Source organism: Glossina fuscipes, unplaced genomic scaffold, assembly GCF_014805625.2.
Source record: "Glossina fuscipes isolate IAEA_lab_2018 unplaced genomic scaffold, Yale_Gfus_2 221, whole genome shotgun sequence".
In the NCBI taxonomy this organism is placed as follows: Eukaryota; Metazoa; Arthropoda; class Insecta; order Diptera; family Glossinidae; genus Glossina; species Glossina fuscipes.
This window is the reverse complement of record NW_023998564.1, coordinates 1,694,171-1,708,787: the sequence shown is the minus strand read 5'-3', so window position 1 is coordinate 1,708,787 and position 14,617 is coordinate 1,694,171. Positions and strand designations below refer to the sequence as shown.

Genomic DNA, 14,617 nt, shown 5'->3' with positions numbered 1-14,617 from the left:
ATTAACAAAAGCATATTTCTTTCTACACCATTTTTGCTGTTACCACTGAAACACACAACAATAAAAGGCAAGTACTATGTGAAATGTTAACAGAACTGCTGTAAATAACAAGAACCGCACTCAGCGAGAGCCTGACTCCGACTGACTTCAACTCAGAACTATCCCCTCTGACTTCAATTTTTGAAACGCAGACAGACTTCTCCTTTTTACTTCATTTCCCTCTTCTTCTTCCTGTTGCTCTCTCTCTATAACGGCTTGCCGTTACTCTCACAAGAGCAAGCATAGATCCCGCAAAATCATACGATTTTGCCTATGCTTGCAAGAGCAAAAGGAAAAAAAAAAGGAGTACCGCAAAATCATACGATTCTGCCTGTACTTGCAAAAGCAAGCAAAGGTACCGCAAAATCATACGATTTTGCCTGTACTTGCAAAAGCAAGCAAAGGTACCGCAAAATCATACGATTCTGCCTGTACTTGCAAATAAGGAGATCAAAAAGGAAAAAAATAAACACATATACCGCAAGATCATGCGATTTACTTGCGGTACCACAAAATCGCATGATTTTGTCTAACGGCATGCCGTTATTGCGCCGCTTGCGGTTGACACAGACCGACAGACACCCTACCCAAGGTTTGTTCGCGGCCGTTACAACATAAGTGGACCCCAAAAGCAAAGGAGTGTGTTAAGTGTTTTCATTTGAAAATGATATTTGTGTGCATACATACTCATATTTATCAGCTTCAAAATGGTCTCGTAAAAGTCGTCAAAGTTTAACTCGCATTTCGAAAAAATGAATAACGCGCTATTGTGTTAACCCTTTTACACTTTCAAAAATTACAACTGTGTACTGCGTTTCTAATTACCTACCGGTAGGTATTAAGTTTAAACTTAACTTAACTTGGAACTGGCAAGTTCCCAATTGCTCAAATTAATCAAAAAAATGGCTCGATCCTTCTGTAAGCACCTTAAAGGCGGGTAGAGGTAGAGTCAATGCATTAAATTGGTATGACTCTTGATGTGCATATATTTCTAATCGCTACAACCAGTCCATCTCCGTAATAAACACTCATTCCATCGAAAGACTAATTTTGAATGTACAGAATTGCGAAGCTTTTCAATTGCTTTAAGCGTAATAGGAATAAATTGTAAAATAGAAAATCATTAATATTCAGTTTGGTTTTGTTCTCGCTATTCGTTGCATACTAGAACGTTTTATTACAGAATATTTTTATTCACTTATTTATTTATTGTCTTTTTATATTATTTAATAACAAACAACATTTTTCCTACTTTTGTAAGCCTATTAGTTAACCGGTTTAAAAAAAAATATTGTTAACAAACCATAATTAACAATAAACGTTGAAAAGTGTTCAATTACAATGAATGAGAAAGTCAATGCACGCACAGACACAAATATGTATAATAATATTGAAATATATAACATCATATTTATACACCAGAGATCGTGCGTGCAATTAAAATAATATTTTATTGCTTTCGTTGCCCTCAACAAATGTTATGAAGCTCTGTGTAAAACTGTATAAAGCCTTGGAATAATAAAGTAAATCATTATATATACAAATGTAGGGCATATATAGGGTATATATTTATATATAGACCAAATATTTTAATTCAACAAAAGTTTGAAAGTTATATTATCCATACATATATATATATATATATATATATATATATGTGTATACATTCCGGTACCCAATCCAGAGTTAATTTCGATTTTTATTTCTGTAATGTAAACATGTTGTTATTGCCAGATTTTGTTATTCTTTACTTAAGGCGCTGCTTTTGTATACAAAGCTTATTATGAAATAAATACACAAAGGGAAAATTTTACGTCATTCAATGCGTTATTCATTAATCAATTAATTGTAGTCCCAGCTTTTGTCTGTAGCTTGAAAAAAATAAATAAGCCAGAGGGGGAGAGGAAATTCTATTTATTTAAATTTAACATTATCAGGTTGAAGTCATTGTTATGACATTGTCACCGGAATATGCAATTCAATTTTAGATATAATGTTAAGTATGCGTTTTCTTACAGTGTTGATGGTAAAGGAAATATTCTATTTTAGAATCTAAATACAATGATGTATAAAATGTGTTAAATGGAATTGGTTTTTAGTTTTTTGGAAAAGAAAACGGATAAAAATAGTATAGAAATTCACTAAAATATCTCAAAAATTCCGATTAGATTGAATATAAGAATAGATTGAATATAAGAAAAAGAAGAATGAAAAAAGGCGGACGGTCATACAAGCTTAGATTAGTATGGCAATCGTTCTAGGTGTTGCATATATCCGTACAAACTTTGTACCACAAGTTAATTTTTTATACAATGCATCACTTGTGGTACAAGGATAGATTAAATTCGTGCGAACATAAGCAACACACGGGAATATTAAAGTCTTGTTTTCTTGTGTTGCACTTATAGGCCGTCACTTTTAAGATATTTTGATGTGGAGCGACCCTAATCAGAAAACTACTATTGAGTATTTATACGACACTGTAATATAGAAAACCGCTTTTGCTTTTATGATGAAGTGAAAAGATTGCCGTCATTCTATATTAAGTGTATGTGTACATGTAATCGATTGATAAGGCTTGATAATGTATCTAAAAAAAACCAAGTCGGAATTTTGATAATCGCCTTTTTTAATCTACATACATATGCGCATAGATAACATTTCGAACAGAAACGTAAACGAATTTTAGCATTACATACAAACACTTTAGCGCGCACGCTTAAAATTTGGCTCATAAGATGTTATTTCAAATCTAAGGTTTGAAGTAAAATACGTCAATAAAGACTTTTGTTATCAAATTCTCCATACAAACTCTTGTTTTTCCCCTTTAGTTCTTTTCTTCACTTATATCATATTTCTCCAACTGACAGGGGGGTTCCTATGGAGAATATTTCAGAAGAACTATCCAATCATGTTCACCGACATGCTTACAATCCAGCATCAACGATTCTACCAGATCGTGGATTGTCTGTCCGTCTGTGTATCTTGTATTTTCCTATTTAATCTAATTCTTTAGTGGTATTAATTTATTTTTTCAATTGCTTCAAATTCAAATTCTTGGAATTCCATTTTTGTTAAAGCCATTGTGTTTAATAGATAAACATTTCCATAAATAGTTTTAGTGCCAAAGTTATTATCTTCTACAATACTTGCAGTATAAAGTATTAAGTTTGTGTGGGTGCGTACGGGCCAGACTCAAGGCAGACCCATTTTTTTTTTTTTTTTTGATTCATAATCGTTGCTTGTCTGTCTGTATGTCTGTTGGTCTTGTATTCTTCCGTTCAATATAGAAGTCGCAAGTTTTGAGATGAGGGCGAAATAGTTTAGATCGGGACATTCTTTCGACCACTTTCCATATGAAGCCTTATTTTAAAAAGTCGTTACATGAGTAACTGTATTAAGCGTAATTATGTAGGGTTTTTAGGGCACAATGTCTGCATTTGTATTCCTAAGTACTTGTTGTTGCTTAAGCAGGAAATTCCCAAAGTTCCTTGTTTCCATTGCACGTCACCACAGGTTCCTGCGTATTAATTCTCCGACATCTATATCAAACTGATACGAAATTCTATCGGTAGATTTGCTTTGACCTATACAATATTTATTAAAAGAAATAGAGGAAGCCATTGAAGGCACTCGAAATTCGTTTTGACGACGAAAAACTTTTTGTTTTTTGTTATTTATTATTTTATGACGATAAATCCTGTTGTGGATCTCATGAAAATACAAAATATGGGCATAAACATTTCAGCTGCGATTACAATGCTCTTAGTTGAGTAAAAATATTCAAACAGAACACTACAGAACATTGAGAAATTTTTAATTAAAATTAAAATGAAAATTGAATGGGCTCCCATCAAGATGCCACCCCGGCGTCGTTTACAAACATTAGCTACCGGTTTATACGTTTATATTGTTTTATTTTTACCGTTTATGTCAGTGTTTTTAACAATATTTTTCTTGGTAAGTGAAAATCTTTCCTTTCTTATTAATTTTGAACAACTTTCAAATTTGCGAATATTTCAGCTTTATTTGTCTTTTATGGGGCGAGCGATTTTATTATTATATTTATCATTCATTTACTATGATCATAAGAAACATTTCTCCAATATTTATGGCAATGGGTAATAAATAAAAGAACAAGAAAAAGATTATCAACAGTTATATATTAATTATTGAATTTTAGATAATTTTTATTTTTGACTTGTTTTCAGTTGGCTGCCGCTACGTAATAACTTCCTTACAAAACATATGCGAGATTACTTTCCCATTGAACTTGTTAAGACAGCGGAATTAAAACCAAATCGTAACTATATATTAGCATGTTTCCCACATGGTGTCATTGGGTAAGTGCAATAAATAATTGGCGACAAATTGATGACATACGAAAAGAAAGCTCTTATACCTTCCTACGTTAATCGCACTTTCTCTCTTTATGCACCACTTGTGGTACAGTGTATATTACGTATGAGCGGAAGTATCTAACACGCAGAAGCGCTTAAGATAAACACACCTTTTATTATACCGATCGATTCAGAATCATTGCAGAATCATTTTCTATTTCGATTTAAGCCTGTCTGTCCGTCTGTCCGTTTTGATGTATTTATCAAAATTTGGTGCGCTGGCGTGCTTTGGAGCAAGGTCGAACGCTAATGCAAATAGCTTGGGTCGATCGAGCACTCGTCTTGTGAAGCTTTATTTACAAAAGTCGTTGTATGGAAAAAAATTGCAATTTTCCAAATTTCGCCACAAAGCTCGCTCTGCAATAATATTTAAGCATTTCAAATTGATATAAAAACTTTGGGTCGACTGGGGCAATTTTTTTCACCCTCTCTCATAGAACTGTTTCTACAAAAACGGAATCTTTATATAATAAAAGATAGAATCTTTAAAATACCGTAGCGAAAATTACTTCATAGCAGTAAATTGACATAGAAATCAACCTTACGGAATTTGGGCTGCGTAAATTTTTTTTTTCTATACCACATAAGTATTCGCGTGTTATTATCAAAACGAGTGAATAACTGTGTTAGGCGAAATGATGTAGTCGGCCTTGGCCGACTATAATGTCCTTAGTCTTTTCTTTTTTTACAGAACTGGCGTTACCAATAATATGGGTAACAATATCGGTAAATGGTTACAACTTTATCCCGGTGTAAGACCAAAAATTGCTACTTTAGATATGCACTTTTATATACCATTCTTGCGTGAAATTTTACGCTTTTGGGGTCTGATATCGTGTTCGAAAGAATCTTTAATCTATTATCTGACTAAATCAAATGATCCCGAGCATTCGCACAATAAAGACGGTTTCACTTCAAATGCTGTGGCACTTTTGGTCGGTGGTGCTCAAGAATCGCTAGATTCGCACCCGCGTAATTATGTATTGACCATAAAAAGTCGTCAGGGGTTTATTAAAGTAGCCATTAGAACAGGGTAAGTTTGTTACTAATGTAACAAGATGCGACATTTCATCCTTTTTCGCATTTAGGTCAGCTATAGTTCCTTCATTTTCGTTTGGAGAAGTGGACATATATGACCAAGTCAATAATTCTTCAGATTCCTGTTTAAGACGTTTTCAATTATTTGTTAAAGAATTAACAGGCGTATCGCCACTCATTGTAATCGGACGCGGTTTCTTTCAATATAATTTCGGTTTTATTCCACAGCGTCATCAAATTGTGCAAGTGGGTAAGTAAAATGAAATCAAAATCCAATAATTGCAAAGTTTAATTTACTCAAAATTTTCCTTACAGTTGGTTCTCCTATTGAGGTCAAACAAACATATAATCCCGACCCTCAATATGTGAACGAAATACATCAAAAAGTTATTGAAGCTTTGGAGGAAATGTTTGAGAAATACAAACACAAATATATACAAAATGCTAACACAGTACATTTAGTTATTAATTAATTTTAGTTCTTATTTTAAATAATTAGTTTTGTAAATATCTAATAACTGCTTCCTATGTATGTTTCTTCTGTTCAAGCATTCGCCCCTCAGTGTTATCGTTTGTTCGATTGTTAATATGTCTATTTGTTCATGTATCCGTCTTATCGGTTTGGCTGGTCTGACATATCGCTGACTCCTCTGCTTATTCAGCCATTCCTTTGTAGTTGTTTGTTGTTTGTATCCCTGAATTTTGCAGGAGTTCGTCGCAATAGCCAACGTAGAAAGGTGTACGCAAGCCAATAAATATTGAATTGAACATTGTAGTCGCGCTTATGTATTATTCACACTTGCTTCATTCCGTCCCTTATGGGATCATTACGCATAAGCTACAGATGGTGGGTACTTAAGATTGCTTGAAACACGAATGTAGTTTTCTTAGTTCTCTCGCAGTTTACTTAATTTAGAACTTACTTGTCGGTATATTGTATATTTTGTGAAAGTATTTTGAAATGTATTATATATCATTGGCTCATTATATTATAGTGTATGTAAGATTGTATTAGTTCCTATTCATAAGGTGCATTAAATCTGTTGCATTTAAAGTGTAAATAAAGATAAATTTTATTTAATCACTTTGAAGCGTTTTTAACGAGCGACCAGAGGGAATTGGGTTCGAGAATTTGATTTCAATATTCACCAAAGTTATATGGATGTAAAAAATAAAAGTTAACCAATACAATTCTTGATTCATTTTCGTAAAATATCAAAAATTATTACGGCAATGTTATTAAAGATACTTTTCTTGGAAGCTTGTGTACGACATATGTACGTTGTCAAAGTTCTAAACATTCTTCACCTACTTTCGCCGTAAAGTAAGTATCAAATATTATACATTGCTTCCTTGGTTCATGTCAACGACTTTACGGGAAGGGCCGAAATTTGATGCGCTGATCGATTTTTATATAAATTTTTGGGATTTTTTTGATTTTTTTTCCAACTTTAATGAGAACAGTTCTATGGGACGATATTTAGAAAATTGGCTCATGCGATTTCGACCAAATTTCGTTAATATTTTTCAGAAATATGCAACATGTAAATGCAACGCAAGGATACTTGGCCAGCCAGACAAGCTTAAATAGTTTCAAAAAATTATTCTACATCGATCTGCATAATAAAACGTATGAAGGTCTATCTTAAGTCTTTCTGACAATTAGATGCATTCGTGTAAGCCTATTGTACCCTATATTGTTTGCGGGGTACCGTATAAAAACACCAAAAAATGGAAGAAAAGATACTTTTATGCGAATTTGTTAAATGTAAGCAAAAGTAAGTGTACTACTGCCTCCAAAAAGTGAGACCAATTTAATTTTTTTTTTTTTAAATCTATTCCGGTCTCGTTTTGCGAATGACGCATGACGTTCAAATAATATTCCTTATTAAGAATTTGGCCTGGTGGCAATTCATAGTGCCCAATACCACGATAATCGAAGAAACGAATTAACCTCATCTTGAATTTTGAGCGATTTTGGCGCTGTTTCTTCGATCTTGGCTAACCTGCTGCATAGTGTTCGTTCAGTTGATCGATTATTTTCCGGTCGGATAAAGCGGATCCCATTATCGTCAAACCAGTTAGAGATTGAAGTTCCTTTTCCTGTCATCAACAATACGTCTGATTGAGAATTATTGGATTATTAAGGTTCGCATTTTTTTTTGCCCGAATATTGTTGTTGTTTTTATTATAATGTTATAAATATATTATGGTCAATTGAGCCGATAGCTTGCGCTGCTAGTGCACCATGTCTTTTTTTTAGTCTAAGAATTTATTTCATTAGTCTAAAATTATAATAATAATAATAATAATACCATTATTGTCAAATAAGTGGGATCCTCATGGTGAAAGCGCATGCGGGATATCACTAGGTAAGAGTAAGCAAATTTTAAATGTGTTAAATCCAAATTTATTTGATTTTCTGGGAATGACATTAGAATTGATTGGAGATAGGAAAGCAGAAATTTTACAGTTATAAAACTAGTTTTTAAATAAATGCACATTAAAGTAATTATACCGTACAGTAGCGAGGATGTTTGTTTATGACTAGTTAATTAATCCCATACCGTTTCGACGAGCCACACCACAATATTTCGTTTAGGTGTGTTTTTAATCGAAAATTTATAATTTTGTTTTATAATCTGGTAGTAGTATTGTTCTCTCTACGCTTAATCTTTGTGCGCACTTTACTACATTTTTGAAAAAGCATAATGACTTTGGACTCATATACAATTGCATTTTACATCTCCATGAAAAGAACAGGCAATAATGTCGAGAGCAGATTGCAAATTGCGCCTACACAAATCTGGATCAGAGTTGGAACTAAAAAGGACAAGATCGCGAATATAGCCCAGGATTGCGATGTTTTCAGGAAGGGAACCGAAAATTTTCTTAATATATAAATTAAAACAAAGAGCACTCAATACAGATCCCTGAGGAAGACCTGTAATATGTAAAATGAGAATGTGGTTCTTAGCAAAGGTTAAATTTATTGCTGACCACAAAGTGACGATGTTGTCTTGGGCAGATCTGTAACGTCTCAAACCAAATTGAAGATTGGTGATGATATGTTTGGACTCGAGATATCATTCTAGACGTGAGTATAACACTCTCTAGATAATTTTTCTGAGAGTGGAAACTAAGGCAATACATCTTTAGGCATTAAGATTACCTGGCGTGTTGTTCTTTTTTCTTAAAGTGAAGATTTGGAAGTAGTACCAGGAAGAAGATATATAGCCGGCAATTGAAATGTTTGTTAAATTCTTTTAGTAAGGTTAATCCGTTTTCAATATGCAAGATTTTGAGGTGATTGTTACAAACACCATCTTAACCCGGAGCTGAGTCTTTCGACAGTTTCGAGGCTTTATTTGACAGTGCGCTAAAGAGTTGAGTTTAATATGTCACTATTGACATTTTCACAAAATTGTTTCAAACCTTTACGTTTTCCCAGCCTGAAAGTATAAGTTTATTCTTTTCTAATATGGGCCAAAAATTTGAAATTTATTTTAGAAGATCGTTTGCATTTATTAATACCGAGTCTAAGTTTGGCGATGACTCGATTGAATGCGGTGGTTCACCAAGGATTAGGAGGATAAGATTTTTTAGAAGACTTTCGGTTTAGAGTATCAGTGAAAGACTTAGAAAATCTATCAAAGAAACCACACGAAGTCAAAAGGTGAAAAACTACCGCGCCAATTCTCTTAAATGAAAATAAATGACTAAAAACACCGTACCTATTCTGTTAAATGGCGTATGTTGGGCGGTGTGCTCCTTACTGGATTGTCATTGGTTTGGATTGTATTTGAAATTTTACGCATAGTATAGACGAGTAAAAAAGTTTTGATGTAATTTGGAACATGGGTATGTGAGTGGCAATCGGATGTCAATGAAGACCACTTTCGAGTACACAGTGATAACTACCTAAGGTACCTTTGAGGATCCTCCAGGTACTGAGAGAACTAAGATAAGGTGTACAGACCGAAGGATCTACGCAAGAAGAGATGCAATCAAAATGAGTGCGATCACCATTATTTAGTACGACTAACTTGCTGCTTTCAAGATATATTGGATTTGTCTGTATCTTGAATTGGAGAAGCGACTGTCCCAACGAACATGACGTTTCCCGATGATTCGTCACGTTACAAAAATAAAGGCACAATGTAAAGACAAAGAAACATTGTGAGCATTAAAATCATCATCAATGCAGATATGTCAGATCTAAAAGAAAATAACCAGTTAATTGCAAAATCAGAAACATTATAATTAAGTGGAATGCAACAAATAACGATCAAGAGTTTCCCAAAGGATGTGTGAATTATGCAGCTGCAATCTTCAGTAGGTACACATACAATTTACAAAATTAGAAGTGTAAGAAAATGAAAGTTTGTTATATATAAGGATCCCCACACCACCATGAAAGTTGTTGGAGATACGATCAAATCTAATTGCGTTATAATTCTTAATAGAAAAAGAATCATGAGGTTTAAGAAAAGTTTCAGAAAGACAGGTCACGGGGATGCTATTAAAATGAAGGTGTTGTTCAAACTGCTTTAATTTGTTACGGATGCTAGTGCAATTAAGTTGAGCTATTTTCGTTATTGTTTGGTAGAGAATAGGAGTACAAACCCGAAAGGGATCTTTGATTAACAATACTCATGCGAAGGATATTATGTAATTTTTGAATACGATCAGACATTTAAGATAAGTTAGAGGAAGTGTTAGAACCAGTGATCATTTCATGATAAGAAGGAATATTATCTGTGATGAGTGTCGTAGTCTCGGGATTTGAAGATTTTATATTGGAAGGGGAGATGGTGATTTCAGATAGCGACGCTCATTGAACATTATCTTGATTTTTTCAAACTTTCCAAAAAAAGTCACGAGATTTTTTTTTAATTAGGAAACCACATTCCTTGTCTCCGCGAAAAACTTCTTCATCGCACACTTTTCATCCACTTTGAATTGAGTTTATCCTACGCTACGCGGGGAAATGCTTTTAAATAAACAAAAAACACTTTTTATTAATTGGATAATGTTAGATAAGTTAGAATCAGAAAATGAAAGAGTGGAGTGCAGGGTCCGACCAAGCACTGAGTTAAGCCTTCCTTAGCGAAAAAATTTCAAACACCTGTTTAAAACCTCTTTTGAGTTAAAAAAAAAAATTAATTTTTTTCATTATAGCTTAAAAAAGTGAAGTTGAGTTTTTTAAGCTCCTGCCTCATTCATTATGATAAATTAAGACAGTGACAGTAGGGCAGTAAATTTTGATACATAACTTCACTATAAGTGCTGCTGCTGTAATTGCTTTAAAATTCTACACTCTCTGCCGATGTAAATTTTTCCGATCAAATAAAATTCGATAAATGAAAAACAAAGAATTAATTTATCAAGTTATTGCAAAAATTATTTATAAATAAATGCAAATGAGAGTTATTTTATAGATATTGAGACGGATAGCTGAACATTAATCACGTTTGGAGCTCACAATTACATGGCGTACGACAACATTAGATTTTGTTCGAGATCCTTTAATCGAAACTTTGCTTTTGCTCTTTGTGAAAAGTGTTGTTAACGATTCGTTTGAAACCGACACGCAATCTTCGGATGATGATTTATCAAAGGTCGTTGCCTACCTGTCGAAAATGTTACATTTTTGGGTGTTTCTTCATAGAATAAATCATGCTTTTCACTTAATATCGAACGCGACTTCTTTACACATTTGTCTACTTTATCTGGTTTCTTCAGAGCTCTTTGTGAAGGACGCATTGGAGAGGGCGGTTTACCAACTAACTTGAAAAATTTTCCTTTTATTTTGGGAGACGATTCGTAATTCTCATTATCGTTATATATATTAAAAGATCGCACAGGGCTTCCTTGGTTTCTGTTCACCTTTCAGTTCATAGTTTGCCTTTGTTGAGGATTCATTGCATCGCGATTCGTTTTTAGGGTTTTGTTCATCATCATAATCTTTCTTTATTGCAGATTCATTGCGTTGCGATTTGTTTTCAGGCTTTTGTTGATCAGAAGTAGATGATTCAGTTTTCGTGGAGAGGTTAATAGCTTTCTGTACGAGATTTAGTTTGGCAATTTCTTCTGATATTTTGGGAGATATTTCCGATTTCTCACAATCGGATAGACCTGCGTTGAAGCTATCGCTTGGTGGCTGATTGCTTTTGTGTCCAGAATAAAAACTTTTTGTTAATTTGTTGCGTTCCGATTCATCTTCAAGTTTTTGTCCAATTTTTTTGATTTCGCTGCATTGATCCTTTCTCATTAAATCTTATTTCTTGCCTCCTGCTATTGCGGTTAACTTTAGCATATCGTTTTTCGGTCTATTTATTATACGTGGTCTCGCTTCTTCTTGCTCGTTATGGGTTATATGAAAATCCGTAGCTTGCATTGGTTCAAATGGGATCTTATGTTCGTTTAATAAATATTAAAAAAACGCAACGTGATTTTAAGGATTCAAATCTCCAGCTAAATTTTGAAATATATTTTTTATTATATAAAACTTTGAAAAGCATCCCAAATATTTGCCGAGCCATATCTTGAAGGGCGTTACGTAATTGTTGCACGAAACTGGCCCTTTGTAAACGCTCACTGTGCAGCTGTTGCCTAAGAGTATCAGTTTCTTTTCTGGAATATAATAAAAAATAAATAACTGTTTGATATGAAACATTGACTTACTCTAGCTTTCTAAACAGGTTGAATGATTGATTTTGCTTTGAATTTCATATAATGCATTAATTTACATAAACCTCCATTTTTAAACCAGTATGCATTTAAAATATTGGCAATCGACATCGACTTGTGTTCTGAGTAGTGCGTGTTTTGTTTTTCGTCTGTGATTTTTTAAATTGTTTTCTGTGTTTTTTGGTGTTTTTTTTGTGTTTAACTCGTGTGTTTTCTGTGCTTTTGCTAAAACTGATTGTCGCAGATACAATCTTTGCTTTTGTTTTCTGTAAATATAATAAAAAAATCAAAAAAACAAAAAACACAAATGAAAAATAAAATATTGAAAACAGTTGTCATTATCCTCAGCAGTTCCCAAACTTTTTCAAGTGAGTGGTTATTTACCAATTTTTAAATAATAGACAATCATAAGGCATAATGGCCCCGGGGATGCCTGATAAAAACTCAAATAGATTTCATCTATTAGCAGACGTATCCCCCCAAAGAAACAAAATTAAAAATTCCGACTTTCCAGTGTTGCCAACCAGTAGCATCGTTCCTATCGACAAAAAATATGTATTAAAAATGTACTACATAGCATTACAACGTATATAGACTCTATATCGATTTTACGCAATGGGAATTTACTTATCCTCGCTGGGAACCCGAGCGCAACCAAAAAGCTCATAAAGTCGAAATCATTAGCTAATTTATGTGCTATATCCGCTAACCTGCATGACAAACTGAACTCGGTTAAAGGCGTAGTTTATGCCCCATGCTTAAAGCATGTGTCGGAAGATGAAATTGTGCGCGAAATGGGCAGTCAAGGAGTGACTGAAGTCTACAAATTCACCAAATTAAATGACGATAGAAAAACCCGCTCTCCTACAGAAAGTATTATTTTGTCTTTTGACCGCTATCGGCTACCGGCAACGGTTGATGTAGCTTGGTACAAATGTAAAGTAGAACTCTACATTCCAAATCCCATGAGGTGTAAAAACTACCAACGCCTGGGTCATACGGCAAGAAGATGCACCAGTCCTCCATCCTGTGCTAACTGTGGTCTTCCTCCACATCTTGAAAATTGTACGCGTAGCTTCTGCTTAAATTGCAACGATCAACACTCGGCGTTAGACAAACAATGCCCACGTTTTATACAAATGCGTGAAGTTCTAAAATTCAAAACAGAAAATTACTGTAGCATGGGTGAAGCGCGACGCAAATACCGGGAAATTAATCCATCTGGAACCCAAAGAAGTAGCAAAAGAAAGCCTACGCTGTTGTCGCCTCGCAAAACATACCTAATAAACCTTTAATTCCAACTCCTTCCAATGAAAAACCTGTTCTACCATCAACCAAAAATTATATTGCCAAATCAGTTCCATTGCCCGCCAAAGATAATATTGAAAAAATCAAAGCAACAGCAAATATTGAAAAAATTAAAACAACAACACATATGCCAAAATCTAATAAACTAAATCCCCCAGAATCACCAGTTCTCAACTTTACTCAACAAATTACTAGCTATAATGAATCCAATCTTCCATCCCTCAATCAACCTTCAATTTCAAATCATTCACATGTGCCCACTCGTTATACTTCAAATTTACGCAAACACCTAAGTACAGATTATTCTGCTGGTAAGAGCAAATTATTCACGCAAAATCCTTATAGTGACATTTTCGACGGAGACGCTGACATGTCAACTTAACTTACTTTCCACTCCATGTCTCTACAATTAAATAAAGTTTTTAAAATTCTAGAATGCAACATTAAGAAACTTCTTAATAATTTTGATGGACTCTGTAAACTCGTAAATGATTTCAGTCCAACCTTTATATCGCTTCAAGAGACCCATTGTAGAACCTCTTTAATGCTATTCCACCCAAATCATTTACTGGATATTTCACCAATGCTGATCAAAATTTATATTCCAAACAAGGAGTTGATGTTTTTATAAAATCAAGTATACCTCACAAACGCATAGATTTAAGCTCTAATATACAAGCCGTGGCGATACAAATAATGTTAAAAAATTTACAGTGCTTTCGCTCTATATTCCACCTTCGCAATCAATTTCTCAGCAAGAACTCCACAATTTATTCTCCGTTCTTTCTTCCACATTAATTATATGCGGCAACTTTAACAGCTGGAATACCATCTGGGGCTCAAGAGTGAACAACACTCGTGGTACTGTTTTAGAAAAGGCCTTCATTCAAAGCAATCTCTGCATTTTAAATGATGGAAAACCAACGCACTTTTTAACTCATCACACTTTTTCACATATTGATTTAACATGTTGCTCTCCGTCACTTCTTCCTTTGGTTTCCTGATCTATTTCTGATGATCTACATAATAGTGATCACTTTCCAATCATAATCGATCTTAAACTTTCAATGTGCTCTGCTACTCCAGCAAAATAGGCCAAATTCCTCCTATATAAAGCGGATTGGATTAATTACTCCAAA

The 14,617-nt window shown here is 33.9% G+C and overlaps 1 protein-coding gene across 2 annotated transcripts; it reads left to right on the top strand.

The window, feature by feature from the left end:
* The first annotated feature begins 3,352 nt into the window (after positions 1 to 3,352).
* On the top strand, positions 3,353 to 6,567 carry LOC119642255 (diacylglycerol O-acyltransferase 2-like). 2 transcript variants are annotated; one of them, XM_038041341.1, is made up of 6 exons: positions 3,353 to 3,999; positions 4,063 to 4,160; positions 4,251 to 4,382; positions 5,131 to 5,472; positions 5,528 to 5,727; positions 5,793 to 6,567. In XM_038041341.1, the coding sequence occupies exons 1-6, from the start codon at positions 3,871 to 3,873 to the stop codon at positions 5,948 to 5,950; spliced, it is 1,059 nt and encodes a 352-aa protein (XP_037897269.1). In that variant the 5' UTR covers positions 3,353 to 3,870; the 3' UTR covers positions 5,951 to 6,567. The 2 variants fall into 2 exon arrangements, with proteins under 2 accessions (XP_037897269.1, XP_037897270.1); XM_038041342.1 differs by having other exon boundaries at positions 3,882 to 4,006; positions 4,068 to 4,160.
* Positions 6,568 to 14,617: the final 8,050 nt, after the last annotated feature.

Coding starts and splice junctions, on each gene's coding strand:
- LOC119642255 (XM_038041341.1), top strand. CDS start 3,871: ATGAAAATTGAATGGGCTCCCATCAAGATGCCACCCCGGCGTCGTTTA. Junction 4,161..4,250: donor TCCAATATTTATGGCAATGG/GTAATAAATAAA, acceptor ACTTGTTTTCAG/TTGGCTGCCGCTACGTAATA. Junction 4,383..5,130: donor TTCCCACATGGTGTCATTGG/GTAAGTGCAATA, acceptor CTTTTTTTACAG/AACTGGCGTTACCAATAATA.